At 39.4% G+C, this 15353-nt stretch overlaps 1 protein-coding gene across 2 annotated transcripts in view; it reads left to right on the top strand.

Annotated features, from left to right (window-relative positions):
• Nucleotides 1-15353, top strand: part of jupb (junction plakoglobin b) — a 90140-nt gene that overhangs the window by 41690 nt on the left and 33097 nt on the right. For both annotated transcript variants that reach the window (XM_016455940.1, XM_016455939.1), the window contains exons 2-5: nt 6948-6985; nt 7843-7998; nt 10954-11207; nt 12418-12656. In XM_016455940.1, the coding sequence (XP_016311426.1) occupies nt 6973-6985; nt 7843-7998; nt 10954-11207; nt 12418-12656 (662 nt within the window). In that variant the 5' untranslated portion in view covers nt 6948-6972. The remainder of the gene's footprint in view (nt 1-6947; nt 6986-7842; nt 7999-10953; nt 11208-12417; nt 12657-15353) is intronic.

Raw genomic sequence — 15353 nt, 5'->3', positions numbered from 1 at the left:
CCCCCTGGACTCTGTCTGCCGGCCCCCTCCCGGGTGTCCACCCGCCTCCTGAGCCTCCTCCCAAGTTCTCACCCGTCCCTCCCTCTCTTTCTACAGCGCGAGGACGCTCAGCACTCACAGCACTCATGTTGTCAGGGTTATGGACCTGTTTTGTTGTGTTTTCCCTCCCCATGTGCTCTAGTTTTCCGGAGGGGGGAGTAATGTCAGACTCTGTTCCGTGTTTTGTGTGTGTTTTGCTCTCCATGTGTTTCATTGCCCATATTTGGTTCTTCCTTTTCCTGTTCCTATTATGTTTATTGATCCCAGGTGTTTCTCATCTTCCCCTCGTCATGTCCTGTGTTTTTAAAGTGTTTCCCATTCCTTGTTTGCGGTCCAGTATTGTATATGTCAACCTCCCCTGCTACGTGTGTTTTCCTGGTTCCCTGGATGTAATTAAAGTCTCCTTGTTGATGTACTCTTTTGCCCCATGCCCCACGCTCCTCACAGTAGTGCATCGTGACAGAATACCGGAACTAAAACAAAAGTATTGTTTCACCGCTCTGCGCGTTCTATGACGCCAGCCTGAACCCCGCGTGCAGAGCGCCATCGTCCGAGGATGGTCCTCGAGTGGATTTCGTCGCCTTTGCAGAGTGGATACTGGCGAGAAATGGATCCCCGTTATCCGTCTGTTCCGAGGAGGATCTCGCCAGTTCCAGCCCACCATCTCCCCACTGCGTGGAGCATCAGCCTGAGCCCACCGTTGACGGAGAGCCCGAGCTCGCCACGGCCGGCGATCCGTTGCTCTGTCGCTCCATGCCGCGGAGCCGAAGCTGCAAGTGACGTCAGTCAAGGTGCGAGAGCCGGCAACAGAACCCACCACGAGAGAGAATGCCGTGGACAGTGAGAGCACGGAGAGGAGCTCCGCCCCCTGCACCGTGGCTGAGGGTGAGCTGATAATGGATCTGGGACTGTTGGACTGCAAGTGAGAGGTTATAGAAGGGGACCTCATCGACTGTGACGCTGATCTGGCCCCTTTCCTCCCTCCTGCTGCAGAGCCCTCTATCACTCCTGTTCCCACGTCCAGCCCAGTGAGGTCTCCTGTTTCCATGTACAGCCCAGGGAAGGCTCCCGTTCCTGAGTTCAGTCCTGAAAGTCCGGAGGCTCACAAATGCCCGCCCTCCCCCCTGCTCCTGCCTCCTCTGCTGTCGTCTGGCAGCCCCTCTGCTCGCCCTCAGCCCACTATCAGCATGGTGCGAGGTCCGCGGGACTGCCATCCTCCAGCGTCGCCGTAGCTGGAGTATCCCTTGACTCCGCCTCCAGCCTCTAAGCCCCGGACTCCGCCTCGGCCCGTGGACCCGTCGGGCCCACCATAGCGCCTAGCTCCCTCCTCTCCGCCGTGGCCCGGCAGTCCCTAGCTCCACCGGGATCCCTCGTCCCTCCGGCTCTGCCTTGGTCTGGCGTCGACCATACTGCGCCTCGGGACTCAACTCCTCCGGCTGCGCCTTGTCCCTTCGTCCCTCCGGCTCCATCAGGCTCCTTCATCCCTTCGGCTCCTCCTCAGTCCTCTGTCGCTCCGGCTCCACCGCAGCCTTTCGGATCCTCCCCGTCGCCCTGGCTCGTCGGCTCTCCGTCTCCGTCCCCGGCTCCTCTCCCACCTGCTCCGCCACTGTCGGTCGGTTCCCTGGAGTCATCAGCCATTCCTCCACCATGGCTCCTCCCTCCATCGGCTCCACCGTGGGCCCCCCCAGCCTCCCTCTTCCACATCCTCTCATCAGTCGGCTGTCATCTTCTGCTCCTCTGCCGCTGTATCCTGCCAGCCCCTCAACTCATCCTCAGCCCACCATCTGTGATGCTGGCTCCACCTTTGTACTCTGTCACTCCGGCTCCACCGTGGCCATCCGGATCCCCGCCTGCGCCTCGGTCGTCTGAGCCATCTGCTCCTCCTTGGCCCTTCGGATCCTCCCCGTCGCCCTGGCTCGTCGGCTCTCCGTCTCCGTCTCCGTATCGGGCTCCTCCGCCATCTGCTCCGCCGCCGTTGGTCGGCCCCCTGGAGTCGTCAGCCTTTCCTCCTCCATGGCTCCTCCCTCCGTTGGCTCCACCGTGGGCCGCCATCATGGCTGTGGCCTGGGTCCTGCTTGGCTCCTCCTGCTCCAAGTCCTTCCTGTCACCTCCCTGGCTCCTCCCTCCATCGTCACCTCCCTGGACTCTGTCTGCCGGCCCCCTCCCGGGTGTCCGTCCGCCTCCTGAGCCTCCTCCCAAGTTCCCACACCCCCCTCTGTTTCTACGGCACGAGGACGCGCCTTCCGGGATGGGGTGTTATGTCAGGGTTATGGACCTGTTTTGTTGTGTTTTGCCTCCCCATGTGCTCCCCGTGACCTAGTTTTCCCGTGTGTTTGATTGTTCATTGGTCCCAGGTGTGTCTTGTCTATTACCCCATGCATTTAAGTTCCAGTCTGTGCAGTCTGTCTTGGTCCGGTATTGAATGTGCTTGTGCTACGTGTGTTCCTGTCTGCCCTGTGTACCCCGTGTTGAAAGGATTCGAGACTGTGTTTACTGTGAATTCTCCTGCGTTTTCTCGTTCCTCGCTCCTCACAGTAGCTGAGGCGTGACACATGTAAATTACTCTGAAATTACTCTGCTGTCACTAGTAAATTACTGTACAGCAGCGCTTCTGAATGATTTTCATTAGATAAGCTGCGAATTTACTCTTGACAAAGACATGCCTATAAAGTCACTCTATATGCATATTCACAAAATATGCGTCACTCAACTTTAAATTAAAAGTTTCAGCCTGGCCGAGAGCCTTTAGAAATGAAATGTCAGTATGTTCTGATTAGTATGGTTTTGGAGATTTGGAGAGCATTTTTGCTCATATCCCTGAATTTTAAACCATAGTTGGGACCCTGTATGCAACATCTTATTTTTGAGATGAAAGCACTCAAGTGTAATTTTCTTCTTCGGCGCTGCCATCCTGTACACATGTGCTAGTCACTATAAATACTCAAAGCTTAGTATTCTGTGTCTGCATTCGTCAACAAGATATTATAGGAATAGTTTCTGTCAATTCTGTCATCATTTATTTACCCTCATGTTGTTCCAAACAGTGTGACTTTCTTTTTTCTTTTTATTTTGTGGAGCACTAAAAGAAATGTTTTGAAGAACGTTCATGCAGCTTTATTATATAGGAGTAGTTCACCCCAAAATGAAAACTTGCTGAAGATTTACTCACCCACAGGCCATCCAAGATGTAGATTAGTTTGTTTCTTCATTATTACAGATATTAGAAATGTAGCATTACATTACTTGCTCACCAATGGATCCTCTGCAGTGAATGGGTGCCATCAGAATGAGAGTCCAAACAGCTGATAAAGACATCACAATAATCCACAAATAATCCACACCACTCCAGTCCATCACTTAATGTCTTATGAAGAGAAAAGCCATGTGTTTGTAAGAAACAAATCCATCAATATGTTTTTAACTTCAAACGAGTCGCCTATACATTCACTGATTCACAAGTTGCCGCGTCTGAACCAAGGGAGAAATATGCACAGATCAAGTACCATTTACAAGCTCTAAACAAATATGTTAGTGGATTTTGATTTGAAAGGACAACAGGGGATGGAGTTTTTCACTAGAGGAAGTGTTATTATGCATTATGTACTGGTATTTTGGCCAGAAACTAAAGTTAAAATGCCTTATTGATAGATTTATTTCTTACAAACACATTGCTTTTTACTTTACACAAGACATTAATTGATGGACTGGAGTGGTGCGGATTACTTGTGGATTATTGTGATGTTTTTATCAGCTGTTTGGACTCTAATTCTGACGGCACCCATTCACTGCAGAGGATCCATTGGTGAGCAAGAGATGTAATGCTACATTTTTCCAAATCTGTTCTGATGAAGAAACAAAAATCATCTACATCTTGGATGGCCTGAGGGTGAATATGTTTTCTGCACATTTGAATTTTTGGGTGAACTATGCCTTTAAAGTCTTCTGAAACTTTTTTAAGGACGCTTAAGTCATTGTACAGTAACTTTAATATCAAATTGGCACAAGTTGCCATCAACAATGTACAACCTTCACATCAACCTTTTCATTTTGGAATGAACTGTGCCTATTAAGCATGGTCATTTGATGTAAAATTCAGTGGAATAAGGAAGGCACAATACACACATCGTCTTAAGCCTTGTTAACCCAGAAAACTTTTTTTAATTAATCAGTGCATGCATAATTAATGGGTATTTAATGCCTACTAGGCTAAATGTTTTTCCAGTGTCGTGGCTGCTCATTATTTTAGGACATCTTCCCATTTTCATCAGTTCTGTCAGGACCACTATCGTCAAAGATGATTGACAATTAGCATACAGTTTGGATTGGCGGTATGGTTCTGTTCTGGGCAAGAATTACCTGCGCATCCATGCAGCCTACCCCCCCACAGGGTAAACAGAACAGAACCAACATAAATGTATTGCAGATATTGTTAAAGTTCAGTAACTTTATGTACACATTTTAGAATTAGTCTGATTCAAAGGAAAATCAGAAGGCTGAATCCTGACTGACAGAGGAGGAGCTGGGGATGGAGGAGGGTAATTAGTTATTGAGCAATGCGAAAACTGCTGATAATACTGAGGGACCGTATATATGAATGCTTAGATGGGTGTCGTATTCCTATAGGTAGATGGGGATCAGCTGAGAGTCAGCTGATGCGAGCTTGACTAACGTGACCTGCAAGAACTAACGCTACGCTTGATTTTTAAGGTGTTTTTTGACTGCTGGAGTGTCGTGTCTGACTACAGTTGACCAGGCGGACTAGATGTGTGTGTGGTTTTGTGTGTTGGTGTCTAGCTGTATGTTGATGTGATTAATGAGTGTGGAAAATGCAGGGCACGTGGTGTCATAACAGCAGTTAGAAAATCCCCATATGCCGTATGGAACTGAGGGACAGCGGCAAACTGTACTCATACTTGAATGTTTTATAAAGTGAAGCTGAAGACAAGTAAAGGGCAGGAGTGAGATATAGGAGAGAATACTAAACAGAGGCTCCTTTTTAAGCTGGATTCCATTTAAATCGAAATAGAAGGAAACAAAAAAAAGAAAAAATAAGATATTGTAAGATGTGGAACCATAAGGAAGTAGTTCAAAGAGGTAAAATGGATTAGTCACTGCTTTTATGAAAGAAATCGTGTCTTTTCTTGTTTCGTTTTTGATGATACGCTCTTGCAAATGTTTTTATATTCTTATTAAAATTCAGCTCCTTGTCTTCGTTTCTGCTTCACTAATACAAGAGAGAGCATCTGATTTTACTTTGAGTTATTTTTGTGCATTAGGATATGAAGATATTGACAGGCGGAAATTGAAATGTTCTTTCTATCACAGTTTTTTAAATTTTTTTTTATGAAGGTCAAGAAGTCATCATAAAAGTCAATGAATTGTAACTGCTGGAAAAAGTCTATAATGCCTTCTATAATGCATTATTTTTAGTGGTATTTTATGTGGGGATTGAAAGAAAACTGCTATGAATGACAGGTAATTGTGTTCATTCATGATTGTTATACATTTTTAATTATATTGTCGCTGTTAATTTTAGTGTCGTTAATGTAGAAACTATATGATTTAATAGTAAATATTATAATTAAACAATACATTTTATTTTAATATATTTATTAATAATCATTATATATTTTTAATCACTTATCACGGTTGTTTCCAGTGTTATTAATGTAAAACGATATGCTTTAATAAATATTATAATTAAATAGTAAATGTAATATTTTAATTTTACTACATCATATTATTGAAATATTTTTATTTAGTAAATAAAATACATTTATTAAGAATTGTTATATATGTTTAGATTATATGATGAGTTATATTCAGTGTTATTAATGTAAAAGCTATATGCTGTAATAGTAAATATCATTATTATGTTATTATGGTGTTATTAATGTAAAAATGATATGCTTTAATAGTAAATATTATAATTAATAAATGTTATTTTAATAAATTAAATACTTTTTAAATCGTTAGTTATTTTCAGTGCTATTAATGTCAAATGTATGCTTTAATAAATATATATTTTTTATATATATTTATTTAAATAAATACAATTCATAATTTATTAATAATCACTATTATCATGCTATTATATTAATGTAAGAATTGTATCCTTTAAATAATTCTTAAAGATAAATAATAATTAAAATATTGTATTTTATTTTCATAAATAAAATAAATATAAATTTTATTTAATTCAACAGCACATTCTTGGAGATGGATTCCAGCTTTAAATGGGGGCTCAAACCCTCATGGTTTTAATAGTTAAGGTTCAGATTTGTTAAGAAATATAATATTGTAAAAGCATGAATACAGAACTTCTCCTCACTATTTGTTTGCAAGGCTGGTGACATTCTTGTGAACGTGTCATTCATGATTTTTCCATATCGATTTTTCTTTCTGAAATGAAAGTTGGGTGTTAAGTTCACGGCTCAGGGGCGTTTTTGCTCCTGAAGTGGGGTCAAATGAAGGTGTCGTCTTTATCCATCATGCCTCTTGATCGGCCCTCACCTCCAGTCATATCTCTGCCTGTAGTCTGTGCTATTTATAGTCATGAATGATGCAGACATTAAAAACATAAACCTTCATTGAAAAGACTCTTGAGACTCTCAGTCCTTGGGAATATAAACTGTAAACTGTAAGGTCCCATCGACCTGCTCTGCTCAGACTGTGAACTACAAATGAAGCATTGAAATTCCACTTTGGGGAAGCTACTATGATTTGTGCGATCGTTCTATGCAGTAGTTTTATAAATAGCATTGCCTGCTCACTATTTTTAAGTCCCAGTGGTGCTTTTCGCTCTAAACTGGCGCATGCTGTCACTTGACATTGCAGATCACTGCATTCATGCTGCATCCCTCCTGTTCTCTATGCAGTCTAAGACTTTTCTCTGTGTTTTACCACAGGTTGAATTAAGGCTGGACAGTGGTGATGTCACTGCAAAGTAAGTTGAATCTTTTAAGAATGTTTTAAAAAAAATGTTTTTCATTTATTTTCTTAAATTGACCTTTTTTGTTATACGGGACATGCTATACAGATGCAAAGTGGCATGTAGATACAATAAAATCCAAATGTCTGAGACCAGTTTTGCAATTTAATGTGGATTCATATTATTACAAATTAATAAATGATATTACCAGCATAAAAAAATGAAGTGAATAAAATTAGCATAAATCTCAATGTCACAGTATTTCATTCTTTCCTCCTTTATTTTTTAATAAGAGCAACACATGAGCTGCATGTAAAAACATTGATTTCACAAGGTCAATGTCACTAGTTTGCTTATTAGTGACTTAAAAATAGTAAAGAATTTACTTAATAATATAATATAGACATCAATGTTTTATAGTTTGTTTAATGTTGTAATTTAATTTAATGTGTGTTTGTATGTATATATATATGCAGATACACACACAAACACACACATTAAATTAAAACAATTTGATTAAACAAATAATATGTGAGTGAATAATAATAATAACAATGTTATTATTGTTATCATTATTATTATTATTAACAGTTCATGTAGCCTTTAATTGCATATACACACACAGAGTATATATACATTAAATGTAATATATCTAATATATGAATAAATAAGATATATACTTACATTGAATAGAAAATATTCTATAAAAAGATATTATTTCTATTCTGTAGAAAATCTATGATGCTAACATCCCACAAATTTAGCAAATTTAGCAAATTATTTTCTATAAAAACACATCTGCCGACTCTATTTGAAACAAAGCTCTAAGCCTTTGTCAAATATTTACTAATATTCCTGCTCATCTCCTGCAGTGAGTGAGGCAGAGGGGGCTGTGAAGGTGGAGGAGTGGCAGCAGACGTTTTACGCCCCAGACTCAGGCATTCAGTCAGGAGCCACCACCATTCGAGATGAGTCTGAGTGCTGTAAGAAGTACAGCGTCAGTGCCAGCGCTGGCGAGAGCTCCACAGGTAATGCGTGCTCTCCAAAGGTCTCCATTCGCCTCTCCGGAACATTTTGATGAATTATATGACCCAAGGACCTCCGAAATTTCACATTAGAGTCAGTGGCATTGAGCCCTTCCGCGAGGGCTGTGTCGTTTCACTGGACTTGTGCAACATTCGGAATGTGTTTTTTTGGGGGGGATTTTGCTTTCTTAGACATTAAAAGTGCACAGTCTATGTAAGGATATGCATTTAAAGGGATAGTCACCCAAAAATTTGTTGTTAATTTGTTCACCCTCAGGCCTTCCAAGATATAGGTGACTTTCTTTCTGCTATAGAACAGTACAGACAATTTTTAGTTGAAACTGTGGTCCTTGGTGATTCGTAAAATTTAAGTTAGCAGCTACCGGCACTTTGAGAGTCAAAAAAGCATATACAGGCAACACAAAATGAATACCTGTGGCTCCTGATGATATATTGAGGTCTTATGAAGCGAAACGATCAGTCTGTGAAGAAACTGAACATTATTTACAACAGAATCACCTGTAATCCAGAGCCTCGGGCAAACGGTCTGGAGTGATGTCCAGTTCGCAAACAAATCATTCTTTTGAATCGGTTCTTTTTAAATTGGAAGTCGTGGCCTAATGGTTAGAGAGTCGGACTCGTAATCCAAAGGTTGCGGGTTCGAGTCTCGTACCGGCAGGGATTGTAGGTGGGGGGAGTGAATGTACAGCGCTCTCTCCCACCTTCAATACCACGACTGAGGTGCCCTTGAGCAAGGCACCGAACCCCCAACTGCTCCCCGGGCGCCGCAGCATAAATGGCTGCCCACTGCTCCGGGTGTGTGTTCACGGTGTGTGTGTGTTCACTGCTGTGTGTGTGCACTTTGGATGGGTAAATGCAGAGCACTAATTCCAAGTATGGGTCACCCTACTAGTTGAACCAGTGAAGCATGTGAAACAGTTCGTGGCACAGATCTACAAGTTACTTGATCAAAACTCCCTTTCGGACGCCTGACAGTCACTCTTGACTCGAAATGAGCCAACATACCAGTGTATATGATCCTATGATTCTTGTTTTTTGCGCTCCAGTTCCTCCAACAGTCACTGAACTCAGGAAACAGTTCCGGTTTGTTCACTTTATGTGCTTTAGACATGTAAAACATCCACTTCTCACATCATTATTGGTTGCTTTAATAATATAATTGCGTATATGTGATGTCATTGCGTGATTACTTAAACAAACTATTGAATTGAACAAGTTCATAGAAATGAAGTGTCCGAAAGAAGCAGTTCGCGAAAAAAACAGAATTTCCCCATTTGCCTGTGTGGCTCTGGATTACAGCTAATAATGTTGTGAATAATGTTCAGTTTCTTTCTTCATAAGACCTCAATATATATCGTCAGGAGCCGCGGGTTTTAATTTGGTGTTCCCTGATATACTTTTTTTTTATTCTTAAAAACCAATAGCCGTTGAATTACATTATATGAATCATCAAGATCCACGGTTACAGCTTTGATGGTCTGATGGTAACAGCAAATTTTCATTTTTGGGTGAACTATCCCTTTATTGCTTTATCTCTACAAGATGCATATTAAATCTGTACCTGTGGTTTTCTCATTATTCTTTGTTGACATGGTGCATGTCGTCACTTGTAAATATCTGGGGATTTTAAAATAGATTCTTCACCATGGCAGCACATGTGCTTGCATAGTTTGGAAGAAAGCTGCAAATTTATTGTCCTCCCAGAGCCAGTGACATTTAGAAACTCATCCAAACACTTAGTTCAGTAGGTTCACTTTTTATGGTTTGAACATTATTGCGATCACAACACAATCTCCGAAGACCCCTTTCTGACGCTCGGGATGCTTCCAGCATGGATTGCACTTTATTCGGAGAGTCACAGGCGCGCTCCCATTATTCCCACCTCTGGTTCTCTGGTGTCAATCTATTCTGTTATTAAATGTGCCCTGAACCACGTCTTTACTGCATCACTCTGCAAAATGTAATGTGATTATAAAACTATGGCATCTGAAATCTAATTGGTCAAGACACGTTTGAGCTCCTATAGATGGTAAAATAGCCTATAAGTGCACACCTGTGACTGCACATTGATTCTATATTAATTCACCAAGTCTACATATCAGCAATATTAGGTACAGTCAGTTATTGTTAGAAGAAGCAATTATTAATAATAATAATATATTAATTGGTGGAAGAAGTGATAAATGTAATATTTTAATAAAAATAATAGCATTATTATTTATTATTATTATTATTATTATTACTACTACGTGAAGCTGAAGTGTGATACAGAAAGTCCCAAAAAGTGTAGCACTGGCTTGGAAACATCACTTTCATAATAATAATAACAATAATAATAATAATAAATTGGTGGGAGAAGTGATTAATGTAATATTTTTAATACAATTATGTTTATTATGTTATTATTATGTGAAGCTAGAGCATATTTCTGAGCTACACTGTTACACTTTTTAGGACTTTTTGTCATAAAAATAGCACACTACACATTTAATATATTTTACAAATATTTTTTATGTTTATTTGTAAAGTTAATTATTAACCATTTTGTCTGTTTACAGTTTTCTGCTACCTTTTCATAGCAAATCAGTAAGTTACTTAAAGTGATTTAAAAAAAAAAATACAAACTCCTCATAACAGCCATGTTGCCATTATTTATATAGCACTTTATACAGTAGAGATTGCTTCACAGTGTTAAATAGGAAAGGAAAAGAATCAGTGATGCAGACATTATTATAAAGATTCGTTTTATTAAACAGTTTCAGTTTGCCTCAGATATAAAGCAGCTCTGCAGATAGTACTTGTCCCATTCAGTTCAGTTCAAGTTGTTTCTCAATAGTATCAGTGCTGTCGAATCAGTAATAAGTGTTAAAATGATTGTAATGCATCACCTTGAGGGGCTTGTTTGTTTAATATGCCTCTTTCTTCACCTGTGCTCAGATATCGAGGCTCAGTACAGTCTAACTCGAGCTCAGCGAGTGCGTGCGGCCATGTTCCCCGAGACGCTGGTGGAGGGAGAGACGGTGCTCACCGCACAGAGCAATCCAGACCAGCCCACCAATGTGCAGAGACTGGCCGAGCCTTCGCAGCTCCTCAAAACAGCCATCGTTCATCTCATCAACTATCAGGATGACGCTGAGCTGGCCACTCGCGCCGTACCAGAGCTCACCAAACTGCTGGCCGACGAGGACCAGGTACAATGAAAGATGGGGAAATGAAAATATACATACAATTATCCCATTGAGCCAAATACCTAAGACCAGGCACCATGATAAAACAGTACAGTTTTGCAAAAAGCTTCAGCTTTTGTTCTGTTGGTATTCAACTTGAGCTGATATCTTAAATGATCTGGAGTAAAAGTACAGACGTTTTGAATTACTAGCTGTCATTCTCAAAGAATTAAATGGGGAGTGCATGTGATAATATGAGATGAATCTTTCCATAATCTTTCCAAATAATCTCACAGGATGAACTAGAAATGTAGAAGGAGAAAGAGGGAATACAGTGAAATAAAGGACTGAAATGTGCTATGATATGATGTGAAAAACAACTTTAGGATATGATCTATTTTCCAAGTTAAATTACTGGCTGCCGAGAGCGTGCAACCATTGAAAGTCTAAAAACATTTAGAAACCGTATTTTTCCATTTTCTATTCATGCCGTGTGAATAATTTTGCATATTTTTGCATATTAACACATTACAGTTTCTTATTTCGAGAACACGTTTTCCAATTTTATATACATTGAGCAATTTTGATACTGTGATGAGTCACCAGTCGTGGAATTTGGTTCCTTAAAGGAATAGTTCACCCAAAAATGATTATTTGCTGAACATTTACTCACCCCCAGGCCATCCAAGATGTTGATGAGTTTGTTTCTTGGAGAGATTTGGAGAAATGGAGCATTACATCACTTACTCACCAATGGATCCTCTGGAGTGAATGGGTGCCGTCAGAATGAGAGTCCAAACAGCTGATAAAAACATCACAATAATCTACAAGTAATCCACACCACTCCAGTCCATCAATTCACATCTTTTGAAGCAAATGTAAGAAACAAATCCATCATGACATTTTTTTTTTATTCAAACTGTTTGTTCCGGCTAAAATATGAGTCCTCTATCCATAATATTGCTTTCTCGACTCTCATTCCAACGGCACCCATTCACTGCTGAGCAAGTGATGTATTGCTAAATTTCTCCAAAGCTGTTCCCAAAAAGAAACATACTCATTTACGTAATGGATGGCCTGAAGCTAAGTACTGTACATTTTCAGCAAATTTAAAATTTTAAGTGAACTATTCCTTTAAATAAACTGCATATGATTAGACGGATTCATCCAAATACCAGACTTGCTGCTCATAAAAGTTTTTTTTGACATGCAAGATTTTCTTTTACCATTGCAGGTGGTGGTAAACAAGGCAGCACTGATTGTGAACCAGCTTACGCGGAAGGAGGCGTCTCGCCGTGTGCTCATGCAGTCTCCTCAGATGGTGTCGGCTGTGGTGAGGGCCATGCAGAGCACCGGAGACCTGGAGACGGCACGCTGCGCTGCCAGTGTCCTGCACAGCCTCTCCCACCAGCGCGAGGGCCTGCTAGCCATCTTCAAATCGGGCAGCATCCCTGCACTAGTGCGCATGCTCAGGTCAGTGTATGCCTGAGGAGTTTGTGCATAGCGTTTTACTTCTGTAATGTGATACATTTCCATGCCAGCCAGAATATAAGAAAAAATGTATGGATTTGATCGGCATGTGGGTGTTACATACCAAAATGTCTCTCATAAGCTGTCATGGTTATTATCATTAACTAAAACTAAAACTATAAAATAAAACATTACTTAATAAAACGTTACTTTAAAAAAATAAAAATAAAATCTATGATAAAAAATAATAAAATAAAAAATAAACGTTAACTGAAATTTAACAAAAACTTATTTTATTTCAGCTAGTTGGGAAGGCATAATTTTATTTTAGTTCAAACTAAAACTGAAATACAAATAAATAAAAACTAAATATGCATAAATAAAAAAAACTGAAACTAACTAAATTTAAAATAAAAGAATGAAAAAAAAAATTTGACAAGCATATTGTCACGCTTATGTGCTGGAATGAAGACAGAAGAGTGTACGTCGAAGATAATCTTAATTCTTTTTAATAAATCCACAGGGAAAGATAAAGGGAATTTCCACACTCGAAGGGTAACTACATGCAATAACCGACAACTCAGAGAACTAAAGGAAGGGAATTTATACAAACGGAAGAGGAACTAATGACTAATTAACAAGACACAGGTGAAAGGAGGTTAACTAATAAAGACACAACAGGGACAGGAACAGGAACAGGAACGACCAAATATGGGCACATGCGGGAGAAAAACACAACCAAAGTCCATTCCTGTGACACATATAATAACAAATACCAAATGTGGGTTTTTTATTTCTCTTGGTAAATATTTATATGTACTTGTTTCATGTGTATTATTTTAGGTTTAATTGACTGTATAATATGATGTAATGACATAATAATAGAATTGATTTTATTGTATATATAAAATCAATATCAAATATACAATAAAAGTAATTAATATAACTATATTAAATCAATTTTATTTATTTATTTAAAATGTAAATTCATTTTACTACAATTAAATAAATACATAAACATTTTATAGAAATAAATGAGAAATTTTACAAAAATAAAAAAGATATATATGTAATGCAATTATAGATACACAAATATATAATTTATATATTGTTCCATATTGATAAGTGATTAAAATTTTTTATATTATTACAAGAAAACAGTAATTGTAAAACATGAAATTGACTATTTCAACTAGATTTTTGCATTAAATATCTACTTCATAAAAATCGCTGTTTGGTCCAAGTTATGTTTTTATGTAAAATGATAAATGTTAAAGCCATCGCAGAGAATTTAATATCAAAGGCTAATAATTATCACATTTTTATCTCTGAAAATGCAGATACCCAGTGTTGACTTATGTATCTGTGATCTTAGATAAATGATGAACGACAGATGCCTTGCTGGTCTAATGCTTTCATATTTTAATTAGTCCCTTGACTGTACATGGACAGACAAATGCTTTCGGTTGAATTGTGGCAAACGTTTGATGGACGCTTGCAGTTCCTATGAGAGCCCTTAGACGGACCATGCTAGATCATCAACAAACCAGCACTAACCAGCCTGGACCGGCATGGAAATTCATGCTGGTTTTAAGACGGTCAGTAGGGAAGCCGTAATCCTTCCGTTTCTGGTCTGGTCAACCTGGCGTTTTCTTTCCCCGTCATATTAAGCTTGGTGAGCGTGTTTAGCTCTTCTCTGGTTGTGGGGCACATTAATTTGCACTGACTTCATCTCCTAACCTCTGGTGCATTTTGATGAATGCTGTGACTAAGCAATGCTAAAGCAGGACAGTGTGTCCATTTTCTGTATATGAAAGAGTCCACTATACTGCGATGAGGGCTATAGCAGAGCTGTATTTTAGAGATATATTTGCACTCTGATGGGAAATTTTCTCTGTCAGAAAGCCCATTTGCAGCAGATGTTGAGATAATAGAGTAGAGCAGGATCTTTATGACCATGTATCCAGGGCCGCTGCAACTTTGACACGGTATCACCATATTAAGTTATAGCGACAGTCTGCTCGCTGCAGTCTGTAGTTAAATGTCTTGCTCAAGGATGATATCTTAAAGATTGCTGCATGCAACTGCTTTGATAGCAGTCTAGATGTTTAAAGGTGGTGTGTGTGATTTTTCTGATGTGAAAACACTCTTTTATGTTCTAGTTTAATATGCACAGACGACTGGAAGCAAGCCATTTGTAGGCTGGTTTTTCTGTAGCTCTGTGAAAACGTTGCTGTTTGTTTGTGCATCCTGATAACTGATGGCAGGACGGTGTGTTTTCTTGCTAGTTCTCTAATCGAGAACAGTCTAATTTGTGCTGTAACTGTAAAAGTAAATGTAAACAATAAATAATATAGTACTTTTCGCATTGTTTATTCAGTTTTCAAACTGAGGTCTGGGACACTGTGGAAAATTATGTGCAAAGAATATTAACAAATGCATTTTAACGGTATGAAATCAAAAGCAAAAATTAAATTGTTATTGAAAATTATTATATCCTAATATCTATAATAAAAATATATAATTGTATATAACAATATATATGTCAGACTTTTGGACCTGTTTTGCCCCCGTAGTCCTTCCTGTGTTTCCTTATTTGGTCATGTTCCTGTCCTCATCTAGTTTGATTATGTTCCATTGATGTCACCTGTGTTCCCCTGATTGCCCTGTGTTTAAAAGTCCTAGTCTGTTCAGTTTGTG

This window comes from Sinocyclocheilus anshuiensis, unplaced genomic scaffold (assembly GCF_001515605.1).
Source record: "Sinocyclocheilus anshuiensis isolate Anshui unplaced genomic scaffold, SAMN03320099.WGS_v1.1 scaffold379, whole genome shotgun sequence".
Taxonomy (NCBI): Eukaryota; Metazoa; Chordata; class Actinopteri; order Cypriniformes; family Cyprinidae; genus Sinocyclocheilus; species Sinocyclocheilus anshuiensis.
The sequence above is the reverse complement of the archived record's forward strand: the minus strand, read 5'-3'. Positions and strand labels throughout refer to the sequence as shown.